General features: G+C 52.7%; 7 protein-coding genes across 7 annotated transcripts; 5 read left to right on the top strand and 2 right to left on the bottom strand.

The window, feature by feature from the left end:
• Positions 1–313: 313 nt before the first annotated feature.
• On the top strand, positions 314–4,151 carry IAQ61_007184 (uncharacterized protein). Its single transcript, XM_066097479.1, has 3 exons — positions 314–792; positions 847–2,423; positions 3,326–4,151. The coding sequence occupies exons 1-3, from the start codon at positions 519–521 to the stop codon at positions 3,419–3,421; spliced, it is 1,947 nt and encodes a 648-aa protein (XP_065952521.1). The 5' UTR covers positions 314–518; the 3' UTR covers positions 3,422–4,151.
• A 562-nt stretch (positions 4,152–4,713) lies between these two features.
• On the top strand, positions 4,714–5,541 carry IAQ61_007183 (uncharacterized protein; the record flags this gene model as incomplete). The annotated part of the gene is made up of 2 exons (XM_003840829.2): positions 4,714–4,802; positions 4,881–5,541. The coding sequence occupies 2 exons, from the start codon at positions 4,714–4,716 to the stop codon at positions 5,539–5,541; spliced, it is 750 nt and encodes a 249-aa protein (XP_003840877.2).
• On the bottom strand, positions 5,505–8,047 carry IAQ61_007182 (uncharacterized protein; the record flags this gene model as incomplete). Its single annotated transcript, XM_003840830.2, has 6 exons — positions 5,505–5,598; positions 5,665–5,684; positions 5,858–5,998; positions 6,100–7,357; positions 7,496–7,770; positions 7,910–8,047. 6 exons carry the CDS (start codon positions 8,045–8,047, stop codon positions 5,505–5,507), a joined length of 1,926 nt encoding a protein of 641 aa, XP_003840878.2.
• Positions 8,048–9,126: 1,079 nt separating this feature from the next.
• IAQ61_007181 (uncharacterized protein) lies at positions 9,127–10,433 on the top strand (the record flags this gene model as incomplete). The annotated part of the gene is made up of 4 exons (XM_066097478.1): positions 9,127–9,347; positions 9,428–9,716; positions 9,772–10,032; positions 10,083–10,433. 4 exons carry the CDS (start codon positions 9,127–9,129, stop codon positions 10,431–10,433), a joined length of 1,122 nt encoding a protein of 373 aa, XP_065952520.1.
• A 1,063-nt stretch (positions 10,434–11,496) lies between these two features.
• Positions 11,497–13,015, bottom strand: IAQ61_007180 (uncharacterized protein; the record flags this gene model as incomplete). Its single annotated transcript, XM_003840832.1, has 3 exons — positions 11,497–11,680; positions 11,789–12,904; positions 12,963–13,015. The coding sequence occupies 3 exons, from the start codon at positions 13,013–13,015 to the stop codon at positions 11,497–11,499; spliced, it is 1,353 nt and encodes a 450-aa protein (XP_003840880.1).
• Positions 13,016–13,453: 438 nt separating this feature from the next.
• Positions 13,454–15,083, top strand: IAQ61_007179 (uncharacterized protein; the record flags this gene model as incomplete). The annotated part of the gene is made up of 2 exons (XM_003840833.1): positions 13,454–13,475; positions 13,570–15,083. The coding sequence occupies 2 exons, from the start codon at positions 13,454–13,456 to the stop codon at positions 15,081–15,083; spliced, it is 1,536 nt and encodes a 511-aa protein (XP_003840881.1).
• Positions 15,084–15,378: 295 nt separating this feature from the next.
• Positions 15,379–16,112, top strand: IAQ61_007178 (uncharacterized protein; the record flags this gene model as incomplete). The annotated part of the gene is made up of 2 exons (XM_003840834.2): positions 15,379–15,503; positions 15,590–16,112. The coding sequence occupies 2 exons, from the start codon at positions 15,379–15,381 to the stop codon at positions 16,110–16,112; spliced, it is 648 nt and encodes a 215-aa protein (XP_003840882.2).
• Between the last annotated feature and the right edge of the window lie 1,451 nt (positions 16,113–17,563).

The raw sequence follows: 17,563 nt of genomic DNA, 5'->3' as shown, positions 1-17,563 counted from the left end.
GTGACTGCTCTGGTACCATCCATGCTTTTCACGATGCATGCTAACATTCCGCCTACCCAGTGATGAAAAACGAAGGGCAGGGCATCGCACAAGTTCTAACAGATAGATAGATACTGCGGGTGGTCATAGATCGATGCCATCTTCGCCGTAAATACTCTACATGGGCGGATACTTAACACACAGTAACATCACAGTCCAATCAGCATCCGAAGATCGCCTGATCGGCACGCGGAAGCCATCTCCGCACGTAGCGCATGGGCCATTTGAGAGCTTTCATGCCGAGGGAGAACTAGCGTGGCAGTTCCTGACGCGTGTAAACTTCGCCAAAGCCTGACGTTTGCAGTTCGACCAAAGCCCCGGCCTGTTGCTTGACTCCCCCAACGCGAGGACTCTCACTCTTTCCCCCTTAATCTTCTGCTTCTTCGCCCAACATTCTACGTTGTCGCAAAATTTCATGCGATCCTGGCCTCTGATTTCACCAAACCGCATTGACGCATTTGCGACGAGACAGCGATAAAATGTCCGACTACAACAAACAGACTGTCGCGCAGCTTCGACAGCTGCTCAAGGACCGCGGCATTCCTAGCACTGGACTCACGCGGAAAGCGCAGATCGTAGAGAAGTTGGAGGAAGCAGATGGCGCTGGTGCAGAAGCTTCAGATGCGCCAACAGCGAACGAGAATGTCGCAGATGCGCCGCTAGATCCTGTCGGCCCGGTCGAACCAGAGGCAGGACAAGATGCGCAGACAACTCAATCACAAGTCCCGGGGCCTGCACTTTCTGATGCTGGAGGTATGCGTACAATGCTTTCCGTGGTGCACTGGACATTGGCTAATGCGATGGCAGAACCAAAAGAGTACTTGTCGCGAGAGACTGAACCCACAATACTTCCGCCAACCTCAGACCGGCTACCAGAGAACGTATCACACATTGATAGTGATGAGCCACCACCGAACACGATCAAGGCAATGGAACACTCGGCCGAGGACTCGACAAATGCAGAAGAAGCGAGCACCATCCAGCCTGCAGCAGTCTTCAGTGCGCCGCCTGCAGATCCTGAAGATGTTGTGGGACCACGAGTCACTGAACCGGCCGACGAAGAGTCGAAAGTGGAAAAACAAGAAGTCTCCGATCCTGATGAGTTGCCTGATGCGCCTGGACCGGCTGCCGAGGCGCTGCATCTGACGCAGCAGGACTCTGATTTGCCAGAAGAGGTCAAAGATACGGTATTGGAAGACAAGGTCAAGAGCGAGCAGCCGTCGGTTGAGGGATCGGAGCCACTTGCATTGCCAGAGCAGTCAACGCAGACGTCGAGACTAAATACAGAGGAGCTCGAGGCCGATTCGAGAAAACGCAAGCGAAGAAGTGGTTCACCAGATCAGCCTCTGCAAGACATCAAGGCGAAGAAACATCGGCCGATTCAGGATCCAGCGCCAGAGGTCCATCTCAAGGAAGATGACGACGTCGTCATGAGTCAGAGACAGCCTGAAGAAAGTGATGCTGTGACGGGAATAGATGAGCACGCGGACGCCAACCACGATCTGCCAGCAGAGTCCGAGTCCCCAACCACGCATCTGGACACTAAGCGCGAAAAGAAAGAGAACACCTCTCGATACAAGGATCTAGTCAAATCTAACTCAGATGATCGGCCAATTGAGGCTATAACAGACGACAGGCCCACCATTCCTGCCCTCCACCCAGTAACATCTGCCCTCTACATTCGTAACTTTATGCGGCCTCTACGTCCTGAGCCGCTACGCGCCCACCTAATTTCACTTGCCTCCCCACCATCAAGCTCACCGGACTCTTCGATTATCAAATCACTCTTCCTCGACGCGATGAAAACCCACGCCCTTGTCCTCTTCACCAGCACGACCGCTGCATCCCGTGTCCGCGCCTCTCTCCACGGTTCCATCTGGCCACCAGAGGGCAATAGGAAAGAACTCTGGGTTGACTTCATCCCCTCCGACCGCGTAGAAGCCTGGATCAAAGAGGAAGAAGACGCCATCCTCGCGGACAAAGAAGCCCGAGCAAGCGGCCGCTCTGCACCCGCAAAGCGTTTCGAAGTCGTCTACAGCACATCCGAAGACGGCGAAACAACCGCAAATTTCCAAGAAGTAGGCTCTAATGCGCCGGCCAACGCGCCCCGGGGTCCCCGCGCCAGCATTCATGTACATGGCGGCCCGTCTACCTCGCTCCCTACACCCACAACCCTCCCATCTGCAGACCCCACCCGTCCAGACATCACCGCGCCGTTCAAAACCCTAGATGAACTCTTCGCTTCCACAATAGCCAAACCGCAACTCTTCTACCTCCCTGTGTCTGACGAGATTTCCAGTCTCCGCCTCAAGGAACTCGATGCGGAAACAAGTCGGGATTGGGTGCCGGACGAGACGAGAAAGGGGAGAGGTATCAAGATGGAGGTGAAGTATAAGTATAGTTTTGATGAGGAGGATAGGATGGTGGAGGTTGGGGTGGATAGAGGGCCGTGGAGTGAGGGGTATGCTACGCGAGGGGGACGGGGGAGGAGAGGAGGAGGGAGACGGGGTGGTGCTTGGAGGAGTAGAGGGGATACGTGGAGAGGATGAAGTGTTGGTACGGAAAGGTAGCTGAGCGATGGGGTGTGTGGCAACTTTACTGAGAATCTGTGAGTTTATGCGGCCTCTACGACAGGGTGAGGCTACCTGTGGTAGCCTATCTGAAATCAGGGGTCGATCGATATACAAAACCCTCTTCAATTCCCCACTCTTGCTATCAAACAACCCTCGTACTAATATTTACAACATCGTCGACTCCACCCTCCACTGAGTCTTCATCCCGCAGCCATCTTTGCTATTTGCCATGCAATCTATTTCACAGTCACTGGCCGACCCCTGACGCAAAGAAGCCCCCCGACTCGCCCATACTTCCCCACCACCATCATCACAATACCCCGACAAACAACAAACCGGTTTAATTCGTACAACGTTACACATCATACCCCGCAATCATAGACCATAGACTTGCTTAAGAACTACCACGATCCTCCCCACGATGTCCCTCACCACGAAGCTTTGCAATCTCCAGATTCAATTCATCCCAATTCATCCCAATACCCAAACCCAAACCAAACCTAGCACAAACAACCCAAAACAGAAAAATGTCCGGTAACACCAAGGACGGCGGGAAATCCACCCCAATGACCTCCTCGGATGCCTCGAGGATCCAGTCTACCCAGGTAACACCCCCCCCCCCTCAGCTGTGATACCTCAGCTGTGATACCATCACCCAACCCTTCTCTCCCTTGGACTAAATAGAATACCACAACTAACATACACACACCCAGGCTACGGGGGGGAAGGATACATCGTCTGGCAGCTTCGCCTCGCGCGCTCAGAGCGCAGGGGATAAGAATGCCAACACTGGGGGGCAGAAGAAGTGAGGGCTTTGACGACGGTGATTGTAGTTTTTTTTTACAAGAGGTGGTGAGGTAGTGGGGTTTTGGTTTTTATTCTTTTGTGGTGAAGGGGTGATGGATAGGGGTGGACTTACATTCATTTCCTCTTTAGGGTTTTGTGGTGATTGTGGTTTCAACTGGTGTCTCCTGTCTCCTGTGTTTGAGTTGATATAGTCATGAATTATGAAATGAAAGAATGGGTACAAGGCGATTTGAGCGTGTTGATGTGCTGATGGGCTGTGTTTTTGCTTTACGAGGAGAGTTGGTGAGGGAAGAGGTAGAATGTGTGGTTTTATGAGGAGTAAATGGAGTGTCGAGGGTTATGATAGATATTGTGATTTCACGTCCCATGTACCTGAGATCAAGTAGGTCCAAGCTTATGGACCAGGTGTTTAGATACTGCACATGCTGTTCATCGAAATTCAAGTTTCCTGGACGATTTGAACGGTCGGTGTTGGAGATGGGCACATGGCTTCTACCGTATGGCTTTCATCTAGGCGATGAAAACGGTAGCCAATGTTCCGTTCTACGTTGTTCATCACCTAGATCTCGAAGCCTTGAAGACAGAGGCCATTTCCGAGATGGACTCTGCACGGTACCGGTATATTCGTACTCAGTTTTTTGAGATGATGGTCTGATAATCTGCTGTGAACTTTCCATGTGAATATACAGGCGAAGGGTACGACAAGTCCGATGAAATCGCAGTGCATAAAAGCTCTCCATTTCGTACTCTAAACACCACTTTGCAAAATCCACAAGCAGTGGGTATACCGGTACCACACCTCGCAGCTTCATCGGCACCTCCATCCTGGCGTCTTGGCAGCACGCCCCACCGTCCACCCCCATCACTCACAATGACTCACCTCCAGCATCTCCGAGTCGTCCAGCACGACCCCATCTCCCCATCTTGCCGACGCTCAATACACCATGAGCGACGCACGAGGGACTCTGCATGGTCTAAACCAGATGGTTTTCGACGCGAGATGACTCAAATGTGGTAATAACCGGTACGGTAATGGTAGCGGATTCATGATGCGAGGCTGTGCAGGCTGTGCAAGCTATGCAAGCTGGTTTGCAGGGCGGGGCTGGTTAGACGTAAATGTAGATGTACCTAGGAATCCTGATCCTTTGGTTGGAAAAGTACGGGTACATAAAGACTGCGGATGTCCGAGGGATATTGGATGGTTAGAGTGTAGTTTACTATTACCGTACTACTACTACTACCTACAGTGTAATTACGCAATTCCTCGACTAGAGTTGTGATATAATTGTCCAGAATGTCGAATCCGGAAAATCCCATTCGCTTCTTCGATATAGCATCGGGGCCCCCAAGGCGGACTTACGCCCCGAATCCGTGGAAAACACGGTAGGTTATTCCCTGTTCTCTACCTCGCACTCAAGGCCGCTTTTTTTTGGAATTTTTTACTAAACCAACAACTCCCAGATACGCTCTCAACGCCAAACAGCTCGCCTACAAAACCGAATGGGTCGAGCTCCCTGACGTGAAAAAAATCCGTCAACAACACAATGTCGCGCCGGTGCGCAAAATGCCAGATGGCAGCGACTTCTACACACTACCCATGATCCACGACGGCGCTACGGATACCTACATTGGCGACTCCTTTGACATTGCCGTCTACCTCGACACGCAGTACCCAGATCATGGCCTGCGCCTGTTTCCACCGGCAAGTATAGGCGTGCACCGCGTCTTCAACGCCCACGTCGACGCCCTCTTTACTCGGCACATCAAGATTGCGTCTGCGGGCCTCCCGCTCAACCCGGAGACCGCGGAGCTCACAAAGTCTGATTTTGCGAGCCGGTTTGGGCTCGGGAGCTGGGAGGACTTGGTGGTGCGGGGGGAGGAGCGGGAGAAGATTTTGCAGGCGTTTGAGGCGGACATGGGGGAGTTTGCGACGCTGTATCGGTATGATGACGAGGGACCGTTTTTGGAGGGGCGGACGGTGTCGTATGCGGATATGGTGGTGGGTGGGTGGTTGGGGATGCTCAAGGAGACGCTGCCGGAGTGGGGGCGAGTGTGTGAGTGGCAGGGTGGGCGGTGGAAGCGTCTTCATGAGGCGTTGGCTCCGTGGGCAGAGATCAAGTGAGATGAGGACGAGGGCGAGGCGAGCTTGTTGAAGTAAAAGTGCGAGTACTGTTTGCTTCTGAGTGGTTCTGTATTAGATATCATGCGTACCATGACATGCATCACATATGATCTTGATATTTACCTCCGCCAGCGTATGGATGACTCCGAGTCCAACACAAATATTCCACCTGGTAGATGCCCATATATTCCGAACCCACAACAGGGGGAGGGATGAACAATCACCAAGTTTCCTGCCTATATCTCCCCCCCTTCTCCAAGGCAACAAGATACTTCTCCGCGCTGTCTCTGTCCAGTTTCCCATGTTTCTGGAATACTTCGATGAGTGCCTCGCGAACAGCCTGGGGCATCTTGCCCGAGGCACCGCAGATGTACACGATACCATTGTGGGTGGCGAGTGCGTTGTAGACGAGGGCGCTTTGTTGGCGAAGGAGGTCTTGGACGTAGATTTTCTGCCGCTGGGGGTATGTGTTAGTAAAACATGGGAGCGAACAAGGCCATCATCGTCATCAAAGATAGGAGAGGAAATGCAGGACATGGAAAGCGAGAAGGAACATACTTGGTCCCGGGAGAAAGCGGCAAAAACCTGTAGAGGGACGCCGGCAGCGCGCAGGTCGTCCCACTCGTGCTTGAAATAGTAGTCGGCGTCTGCGTTTCTGCAGCCGAAGAAGAGCAGGTCCTCGGCTTGCGTGCCTGTAGCTGTTGACGGCTCAGACTTGTTTGTGAGTTGCTTCGCTTGCTCTCGCCAAAGTCTTCGCTGGTAGATCAACGAGCGCATAGGTGCTACCCCTGTGCCTGGACCGACCATGACTACCGGTCTATCTATCTCTGTTTGGGACACACCAAGTCCGCCTTTTGATAATGTGGCGGTGATGTCTTGACCAGACTGTAATGAGGCGATGTAGCGAGTCGCAACGCCCTGCCTGATCCTTTTGATGACGGTCTTATACTTTACTATGGCTATCAACAACTCCATTCGTGTCTTGTCTTGCAGAGTGGCTTTTGGATCGTGCGCACTCGCAATGCTGAATTGACGTCCGCGCAAAGTGGGGATGATGCTGCACACGTGCTGCCACGGGATCTTGACACTTTCGAATTCCTGAAGTACCTCGAGAATACTACGGCGAGGTCGAGTGGTGTAGTCGTACAACTCGTCAATATACTCTGGGTTTGTAAACTCCAACAACCTGTCTCGGTGGAAGTCGTCGGAGGTGTAGTGTGCTATTTGTGCAAAGAAGGAGCGGCGGGGTATGGAGATGATGTCGAGATGACTTGTGAGAAGCTCTCGTAACGTGACAGTGCTGTCTTTGGTAACATGAGGTATTGGTAGGGTAGCGTTAGGTGAGGTGAAGGATGAAGACGGCACAAAACGCAAGGGGGTGTCAGCCATGGATGTCCAACCCATTGTCGACAAGAGTAGAGATACATCTGAAGGGAAATTCTTCGGATAGACTGTCAGGACATCACCAGGGCTGTATGGATGTGTACCTGAAAGGTCGAATGTGATGTGACGAACATCTTGCCAGTGCTTCTGCGGCGTGACTCTTTCATTGGATGTCACACGCGCAGTGATACCCCCAGGTATCGTGAGAAGCTCCGAGGATGGAGATTCGTCGTCGGCATTAGTCTCGCCAACTGCTTGAGCAGGATGCGATGGGAGAGTGGGTTTGGCTGGAGAGGCATCTGCGAGGTCGAGCGTCCATTTCGGGTCTAGCAGGACATGGTCTGGTATTGGCTCGACACCGTCTGGGAGAGGATATTCTTGCAGCAAGCGTTGGCGTAGAGTGGAAGACCAAGGAAGGAAGGTACCATCAATGCTTTTTTTTGAGTTTGAAAAGTCAGAACTTGCTACCAAGAGGAGGGACCATGATCAATGAGGCAGAGATCAAGGGGGGCATGGGCCGTACACAGCAACATAGCAAACCTGTTGGCTGTGAGGGGAGAAGGTCACTCACCCTTCTGGATGCTGCTCGTCCGACTCGCCACGGTCACAGATGGGATGAGCGCCCAGCTGTGTCAGTCGGTTGTACAGTTTGCGATGCGCCCAGTTGAATTTGGGGTAGGATGTGTCACCAAGACCAAACGAGGCGAACTTGATCTGGTCGAGACAGCCAGGGCGCAGGCGAGCACTTCGCAGCGCTTTCCAAAACGCCTGGCTATTTGCAGGCAGCTCGCCCTGGCCCGTCGTGGAGATGGCGATGAGGACGACAGGATGGTGCAACAGTTGCTTCTACGCGGCGTCAACTACCACACAACCACTGAACACTACCACACCACACCACACCACACCACACCACACCACACCACACGATCACACAACCAGGACATGGTCGTGTGTGGGCCAAACAGGTGAACCAAGCCAAACCTACAAGCGTGATGGCATTCAGGGCTGCGACTTCGGTATGGAAGCGAAGACGTTCAGCGATCCTGCCCATTTCTTCAGCCACATCTTGGGCACTTCCCGTTTCGGAACCATAGAGCACCAGGGCGGACCGTGCTTGCAGCATACTCGCCATGGATCAAATCAATCTTTTTCAACATGCACAAACGCGAAGGGCTGGGCCAGTCAGCGGAGACGACTCAAAGGGGGGGGGAGGAGGGGCGGGGAACTGAATTTGCGCAGTTGGCAGCCGCCCCCCGGACAGTCACCGCCGAAGAGAAGAAAAGCGGTGCACTAGCGGACACGTCAACGGCAAGCGGGTCTCTGGTGGTTGAGGCTCTTAGCGGCCGGTGGGTGGGTTGTGTGAGGTGTGGCGCTCTCGCTTGTCCTCTACCATGTACTTGCAATACTAGGGGCTGTATGATGCCTCACTTGGCAATTTGCTTGAACTCCCACAACGCTGTGATGATGATGATGATGATGATGATGATGATAATAATAATAATAGTCATAGTCATGTGTTCTCAGCAGCAGGCGGGGACACCGTTATATGTACCATGACATGTACATCATGTACTGTACGTACTGTGACGTTGTATGTTCGCTTCCATGTTATCAGTGTTGGTGCTGGTACACAACACAGTGACGGTACTTCAATATGGTGTAATGAAACAATGCTCGTCACCTGACAAAGACAGCATTACTTGCAAAGTACACAGTACTACTAATGGAAGGCGCCACTCACTCACACAAATCAAACAATCAATCGCCCCTTCCCCCTTCCCCCTTCCCCCTTCCCCCTTCCCCCTTTGCAACAGGGCTGCTGCTGCCTCGTTAGGCGGGGTGGGGCCTGCATTCCTGACCGGGGCCGCTTCGTTTACCATTTCCGGACTAGTCTAGGCGGTGTGCAGGTCAAAATATCTGTCCGAGCAACCGACAACCGCTCCCTTTCCTCTCCATCAAGTCAACCAGCAGAGACAATCACCACTCCCAAGAAACCCCCCCAATTCTCCCCCCAACCTTCTCCGGGCTCGTAGCTTCCCACTCTCACCCCCCTCGTCAACCCGTTCCACCTCCCAGGCGGTTTTCCCCTCAACCACAGCAACTGTTTCAGGTCACCTTCACCGGTCTACCAGGACTCCCAAGTTTCCTCAACCCTTCCTTGCACTTTACTCGTGTTCCTCAACCCACCAAACTTCAACCATCATGTCCGCACCCATCGACAGTGCCACCGCCCAGCTGGCCAACACCTCCCTCGACAACACCACCGCTCCCACCACCGAGAGCACTGGCGCCCAGCAGCCCACCGCAGCCGAGGACGAGGCTGTCCGTGCTTCTGCCGCCGAGGGCAGGCGACTTTATATTGGAAACCTCGCGTACGCGACCACCGAGGGGGAGTTGAAGGATTTCTTCAAGGACTACCTGGTGTAAGTGGCAGAGGTGGCCTCGCCCGGCCTGCATGACGTATCACCTTCCCGCCTCCCCCCAACTAACACGATTTACACAGCGAGTCCACGACCATCCCCACCAACCCCCGCACTTCGCGCCCTGTTGGCTACGCCTTCGTCGCGCTCTCGACCCCCTCTGAGGCTGAGCGTGCCATCGCAGAGCTCAACGGCAAGGCCATTCTCGACCGCAAGGTCTCCATTCAGCTTGCCCGTACTCCTGAGGCTCACGCCGAAGGTGCTGGCAGCGGTGCCGAGGGCAACAACGCCGAACACCGTCGTCGCAACTCTACCCGTGGACGCGGTCGTGGCCGTGGTCGTGGTGGCCGCGCTGGACGTGGAGGACGTGCTGTAAGCCATTCCTTAGCCATCGCCCAATTCTGCGCATACTAATTGCTTTCATCAGGCCGAAGGCGCCGATGGTGCCGAGCAGGTAGAGCTCTCCAACGAGGCCCCTGCGGACTCTACCCCCACAAATGTACCCGGCCAAGTTGCTCCCCTAACCGAAACTACGAACGAAGCGCTTACGTCGAAGAAGGGTGACAAGAAGGACGCCGCTCCCCGTGAGCCCCGTGAGCGCAAGCAGCGTGGTCCTCCCGAGGATGGTGTCGCCTCCAAGACCAAGGTCATGGTCGCCAACCTTCCTTATGACCTGAAGGAGGATAGGGTAGGACTCCCCCGATGTAATCTTGCCATGCCTGTTCTAACCAGTCCCAGCTCCTCGAAATTTTCAAGGATTACTCCCCCACCCAGGCCAGGATCGCCCTCCGCCCTATCCCCCGTTTCATGGTCAAGAAGCTCCAAGCTCGCGGTGAGCCCCGCAAGGGCCGTGGCTTCGGTTTCGTCACCCTCGGTTCTGAAGAGCTCCAGCAAAAGGCTTGCGCCGAGATGAACGGCAAGGAGATTGAGGGCCGTGAGATCGCCGTTAAGGTCGCGATCGACTCCCCCGGCAAGGAGGATGATCACGTCGAGGCTGCCGAGGGCGATGCTGCTCCCAAGGAGGCTGCTGCTGCCACCGAGTCCACCGACAAGCCGGCCGAGACCCCGGCTGCTACCACCACTGCTTAGGTAGCTGCTGCTGCCTAGACGCGTTCCAAACCCAAATCAATTCGCGTCAGACATTGTATGCGCTGTGGTTTTGTGTATCGAAGTCTCGGCTGTATCGACATCTACCATGTCTACCATGATAGAGTCATATAGCCCACGGCCTCAACATCTTAGTTCGTCTTAGTTAGCGGGTATCTTCGGAAAAGTGGAATTCGGAATCTTATCTGGTATAATTCAGGGTGGGCTTCTGTCCCGTTTCACGATTAACGAACAACTTGCTTCAGCTAGGTCGAGCAGAGAATATCAAAGCAAACATGCCTTGATCCACGTTGGATCATGCAACGTCACTTGTTGTCCCTACTTGTTATGTGATGTGTGTTTTTGTTGATGTATAAATTGGAGCTGAGCTGAGAATGGCCTGTCCCCTGCTAATGCGCAACCTGTCCAAGGGCTTTTACACTGATGAAGTTGTTGCGGCACTGGTATTCCTCAGCCATGTCCAAACACAAGGTTGATGCCATAGCCATCGCTATCCCCATTCTTTCAGCTTAACCCTTGATATCCCAACATATCCACCATCGAACCACCTGACCGTTCATCACATACTCGCCCAGCGAAAAGAGATGCAGCAAAGTTGTCACTGGGCAGACACATAGACGGCAAAGAACCGAGTTATCCCAACCCCATCAATTGCCAACCTTGAAATAAAAATTCCCGTACCACTAACCATCTGGTCGAGAAACGTCATCAATCTATCCCTGCCCAAGAAAAAAAAAATGAACAAAAAAAATGAGAGAACCCATCCTTCATTATCCCCACCTAGATGAACTGGCGAGAAAACAAAGTCCCCTTTTTGGTTGGCATCATTCGCAAGAAACCCAAGCTCGCACGATTGCAAGTCCACAAACGGGACACGACCCCGTTGATAATTATCCCCAGGGGCCCTGGGAAATCAAGAATCCATCATGCGCGCGAGACCCAACACAGAAAAAAAAAGAACCCCCCCTCCTTCCCCGGAGCCAACAATACGCCTTGGACGCCATTGATGCAAGCAAGGCCAAACGCGCCATGGAGAAGGTCAAGCTCAGTGAGCATGGGCGTGTCCTATTTGTGTGACGAGGGGTAAAAGCATGCCGAGCATGACAATGGCAATGTCGGATTTGGATAGGCGGTTGGTGCCGGGGTAGGCGTCCATGTAGCCGTTTGCGGTTGGGTCTTCGTGGGCGTGGGAGGAGGTTGCTTGGGACATGGAGTGCATGGCTACGTATCTGTGGGGTGGGTTAGTGGATGGGGATAAGGATGTGAGTGTGGATGTGGATTTGGGTGTGAAGTCAAGGGCAGGACAAGACAAGACGGCAATTGGTGTGGTGACTTACAAAAACGTTCCTCCTGAGAAACAGAGTACCCAGCCGGTGGTCCAGGTGAGGCCTTCGTCGCCGCCGAGCCTGTTGCGTCCGAACATGTGTACAATGGCCCATGTGGCTAGAGCGCCGGCTGGGGCGGCCAGGCTGAAGAGGGCGAGATGCGTGCGCGCTGTTCGTTTCGAGAGGCCTTGTTTGAGGAGGACGGAGGTTAGTCCAAAGGCTGCGGGTGCCTTGTGGAGCATGATTGCGAAGAAGATGACCATGGATAAGGAGGTGGAAGGGGCGGTTGAAGAGGCGCCCAGTGCGATGCCGTCTGCGCAAGCGTGCACAATTAGGCCAATGGTTGCAGCGGGTGTTTTCTTCGATGCCGACGGAGGCAGGCCTGGCGTCTGTAGTGGCGTGACCGCAGCGCTGTCCGTGGCCATCCCGTTCAGACTCAGATGCGAGCTGTTGTGTGGGCCTCTAGCGAGGTTGGAAAGCGAAATGTGCATGGCCTGGTACTTTGGTCTTGTAGAAGACATGGTTTCTGGCAGGTGATCGACGAGGAACATGAGCATGTAGCCCAGAATCAATGCGACTCCAATGTATGCATGCGGGCCCGATCTGTCGTCATGTCCCTCCAGACCATGCCCATTCTTCATTTCTTCGTCTTCTGGCGCATGCACGCGTGTGTGGCCCTCCTTGTGACCTTCTGTAGAGTCGTCGTCGCCGCCCTTTTGTGGGTGTTCGTCCTCGGCGTTTCCCTTCTCCTTTTCCTTGCTCTCCTTCGTCTTCTTCAGCTGAATCTCCACCAATTCCTTGTCCGTGGGCTGGCCCCGGGCTGCTATTTTGATTGCTCTGTCAATCATAGAATCTATATTCTCAGACTCTTGCCTTTTCCACGTTGGAATCTTGGCCGCTGGCTTGTTACCTGTGTGCGGCTCCGACACAGATGGGACAATAGGTTGTGTGCTCCTGGCACTGTGTAGACGGCTTGCAGCTCCTGCACTGTACATGGTTTCAATGCCCTCTGGTATGATGACTATCAGCGAAGTCCCCACTAGTACCCCCGTACCGAGCAGTGTGATGATCCGTAGCTGGCGCGAGGAGAGATTAAAGGAGAGTGGGAGGATGCCGGCGAGAAAGGAGCTGTCTCGGTCAGCCCATGGCCATATCAAAAAGATGTGTGAGAAAAGGAAAGACATACGCAATAGCCATTATTGCGCTCAAGGCGAGCAGCATAAAAAGTCCGTCCCACATGGTGTTTGGTGTGTATGGCGTATGGCGGCTTTCAACTGCCGAAGAAAAAGGTACGCCTGGTATGCAAAACGAATGAAAGGGTACAGTGTCCTCAGTCTGAAAAGTCCATGCCTCAATTACCTGGTGAGTAAGGGGCAGGAACGAGTGAATGGGAGGTGGAGGTGGTGGAAAGGCGGTGTTGAAACGTTGTCGGGAGTCCGTTACTTTCCCTTGACCAGCCCAAAGTCTTGCCTGCCTTGTTCGTTGCAGGGGTTGTAGGGCTGAGCTAACGTCAGGAGTTTAGCACCTAGATAGACGCGTGCGGACGTCGCGCTACCTGACAGATCTACAATAGGTATCCTTTCGCAACGCGCCGCGCGCTACTCTAAGCCGTCCGTGAATTTCAATACTAGAGGTCGATCCATACACCACACTCTGCCTGCAAAGGGTATTCTAACCATGGAATTCGATTTGGAAGAGTGTACGTACTACCCTATCATATGCTGCTACTACCACTATCGCGACGCTTGGTGTGTTGCGGCGGGGGAAACCACTTTGTACTAATCCACTTGTAGGGGTGACCAACTCAAACGAGTGCTTCTTCCTCAATCTATACCGCTCTGTGGATGGCGATGGTGAGCCTAAACGTGTGCTCGATTCCTTCAATCCCACCTGCACATACACCGTCATCGACGAACAAGAGACCATCGCCGGCTATAAGAACCCTCGAATCGAGCTCGACTTTCGTGCAAACGACCTCAAGCCGAAGCTGAAGATTCAATTTGATGCGCAATTAGATCTCAAGAAGATCTCGCCAGAACTCACCCAAGTCGACCTCTCACCAGACTTGTTTCGCGAACATCTGCCAGCGGCGACTAACGATGCGACCGAACCTACCTCGAAAGAATGGAAGCCGCCTGGCGAGTGTCTGAAGAGCTTCACCCTGCACGGAAAACAGTACGAGATCTGGAAGGCGTCCATGGCCGATGATGCCGCGAGACAAATATGGACCAACATGAAAATCCTTGTGCTCTTGTTCATCGAAGGCGCGACAACCGAAGGTCTCGATGATGAAGAGACATTCGATCGGTGGTCCTTATATCTCCTGTACGAAGTCACGCCCATACAAGACGCGGCCCATTCTCCATACACTCTTGCTGGCTTCTCGACTTCGTATCGCTCCTGGATTTTCCCCACCTTCGACATCATGCGCGCGACCAAACAACTTCCCTCTCCACCACCAGAATCTGCAAATGGCGATAAAAAATACACACCTCCTCGCCTCACACAGGATCCCACCACGTTCCTCTTCAACGAGAAGATCAATCATCTCGAGACGCCATCAAGAGAGCGTATTTCGCAGTTCTTGGTCCTAACTCCATACCAAGGCCAGTCCTTAGGCAGCAGGCTGTACGAAACTATCTTCCAAGATCTCCTCGCCAAGCCCTTCATCTACGAGATTCCTGTCGAGGATCCAAGCGAGGCATTCGATGCCATGCGCGACTATAGCGATATCGCGTACCTCCGCACACTTCCTGCTTTCCAGTCCCTATCGGTTGCGTCAAATCTGACACCAGAAGCACTCCGGAAAGATGCTCCTATCCCACGTGACCAGATTCTAGGCAACGGCACTGATCTCGAAGAGCTTCGTCTCCAAACCAAGATCGTCTCCCGCCAGTTCTACAGGATGGTCGAGTTACACCTCCTCTCCACCATCCCACAGAACCATCGCAACCGTGCACGTATCACGCGCAAGGCCAAATCTAGTAATGAGAATGATAGGAAATACTACTTTTGGCGTCTAGCGCTTAAGCATCGCATCTATAGCCAGAATGCAGATGCGTTAGATCAAATGGAGGTGACAGAGAAGGTCGACAAGATCGAATCGGCGGTCGACAGTCAGCAGGAGGAGTTCGAGGAGCGGTTGGAGGGTATCGAGAAGAGGCTAGAATGGATGGCAGAGGAAGGTTCATCATCAAATGGGGCGAGAAGCAAGGGCAAGCGGCGGAGAGCAGTAGTTGAAGATGAGGAGGACGAGTGGGAGGACATGGATGTCGCGTCTGTTAGTTCTAAGCGGGCGCGAGCTTGAAACACCCAGTCGCAGTTCAATCGCCCTATTCTATCTGCGAAGTTAAACAATCTTTGCGGACAAAGTCTACGGCCTTTAGAAAGTGGCTTGCGAGTCACTGAAATTGGCGAGGTCAACTACTTCGACTGTTGAATGTTATCTCTATGAAAGAAATGGCCCATACACCACACACCATGATTGAGCCTTAAGTCCGTCATTGCGGGGTTAACAACTACCCCACGCCCCAAAATTTGGGAACCCCAACATCACGCCGCAACCTGGCTAAGAACATTCCGCGTTCCAGCAACCACACACAATGACAGACCGGAAATACAATCTTACCGTCCTGATCTCAGGTAATGGTTCGAATCTCCAAGCCTTGATAGACGCATGTGCATCCGGCGCATTGCCCAATACGCGCATAACCCATGTAATATCAAAGTACGTCGCGCAAACAACAGCCTCCCACATTTTTACGAAAAGGAGCCGCCTCTTATGTGTACACAACTAACATTCATCCCTCCCAGTCGTAAAGCAGCCTACGGTCTCGAACGTGCCGCCAAAGCCTCAATACCAACAACCTACCACAACCTCGTACCCTACAAAAACCAGCACCCATCCAACATTGAACTCGCACGCTCCGAATACGACGCCGACCTCGCGAAGATAATTCTCTCCTCAGAGCCTCACCCCGATCTTATAGTCTGTGCAGGCTGGATGCACATCGTAACGCCGTCTTTTCTGAACCCAATCGCTGCCGCGGGCATCAAGATCATTAATCTCCATCCTGCGCTGCCCGGCGAGTTTGCGGGCGCAGGTGCAATTGAGCGGGCGTGGAAGGCGGGGAGGGAAGAGGGGTTGAAACGCACGGGCGTTATGATTCATGAGGTTATTGCGGAGGTGGATGCTGGGGAGGCAATTGTAACAGAGGAGGTTGAGTTGAGAGAGGGGGAGGGGCTGGAGGGGCTGGAAGAGAGGATACATGGGGTTGAGCATGGTTTGATCGTTGAGGGCGTAAGGCGGACGTTAGGGTTAGGAATGGCAGAGTAAAAGGGAGTTTTTGGAGAGGGTGGAGAGGGGACAGTAGCGATTATATCCCATGATGCAAACATTTATGTCTTTGTTGAGAATCAACAAAATGATTGGGTGGCGTGCAGCATACAGTGTTCTCGGTCGAATGGAAAATTCTACCCGCCGCCTTTCTCCATCATTTGGTACCGCAATGGCATTGCAAGAAACTGCAGGGTCTCCGATATGCCTTGGGATATTGACGAAATTGATCGATAGAGGTTAGAATGAGCCACACAGCCAGACTCCCATATTTTCTCTGTTTTCGGAAATAAGGTCTCTATCTCGTCTCACAAGTTATCTGGTCTCGGGTACCTGGGCACCAGTGTCCACTGTGCCTGGTATAATTATATACAGTATGGCTGTGTCTAGAATGACTGTATCCAGGATGATTATCCAGACTCCGGAACAGTAGAACGGCGAAGGGACAAGTCCTCTGATCTGAACATTCGGCGATCACCTCGTCAATACAAAAAATCCTCCCTTTCACCGTATCTAGCAAATCCAAGACGAAAATGCTGCAAGCTCAAATCCAATCTGGCTTTCCCCGACGCGACTAGCTTTTGTTGTGTGGGCTCATGTCAAATGCTTGCTCACGAGCTCATACCTGATGAGTGTCCGACCTCTGTGTATTGTCATGCCGCTGTGGTATGAGTCTTGCTCCCCATATAAATCACACTACCACCTCGAAACTTGTAAAGCATGTCTCTCCACGAATTTCCTTAAACTTCTAAGCCATCCGTGAAGACTTTATATAAGAACAAGAAACTGGTAAAGAGAATAGCACGATACTCGATCTTATCAATCTTCATAACCAGATACAATTCTCAAGCCGAGCCCAACCAAGAACCCTGTAATCATCTGTATACTTCAAAAGGTTTAGGTAAGAACTATTTATAACGGAAAGCTCCCACGCGTTTGGTGTTAACATTGGACAGATATAACAAGCAGCACGATGGGCTCAGATAAACGCAAGTCAAATATGCCTTCAGTTGAACTTCTTGATTCATATGATAACACATTGCCAATGCCTGGAAATCCTGTTTTAGGAAAAAAAGGCCAGTATTGGCATGGGCTTCAAGTGTTTCCGGGGACTGCATCTTGGCCAGCGGTACAAGGTGGAACATACGAGTAGCCTGCAGCGCTAAGTAGAACGAGCGAATGTATAGCAGGATCAAGCCGAACGTATGAACCGCCGGAATGATCAAGTGGAACGAAACGGCCTACAGAATCTCCTACTCCTCTCGAGTCGGACAAAGGCGAGAGAAGGGCCGTCGCAGAAGGCTACAGAGAGCAGCCGGTAAGTATTACTGGTCTGACAGATCAAATCTAGTCTCCAAGATCTAGCATACTGTTGATCAAAATCACAGTTAAACAACGCTTCTCAAAGTTCGTCTGCGGCACCGAATACAACTACAGGGTCAACTCAGGTC

Source organism: Plenodomus lingam (genome assembly GCF_022343315.1).
Source record: "Plenodomus lingam strain CAN1 chromosome Unknown contig_27, whole genome shotgun sequence".
Classification (NCBI taxonomy): domain Eukaryota; kingdom Fungi; phylum Ascomycota; class Dothideomycetes; order Pleosporales; family Leptosphaeriaceae; genus Plenodomus; species Plenodomus lingam.
The sequence above is the reverse complement of the archived record's forward strand: the minus strand, read 5'-3'. Positions and strand labels throughout refer to the sequence as shown.

Coding starts and splice junctions, on each gene's coding strand:
- IAQ61_007184 (XM_066097479.1), top strand. CDS start 519: ATGTCCGACTACAACAAACAGACTGTCGCGCAGCTTCGACAGCTGCTC. Junction 793..846: donor TGCACTTTCTGATGCTGGAG/GTATGCGTACAA, acceptor ATGCGATGGCAG/AACCAAAAGAGTACTTGTCG. Junction 2,424..3,325: donor GGAGAGGTATCAAGATGGAG/GTGAAGTATAAG, acceptor ACACACACCCAG/GCTACGGGGGGGAAGGATAC.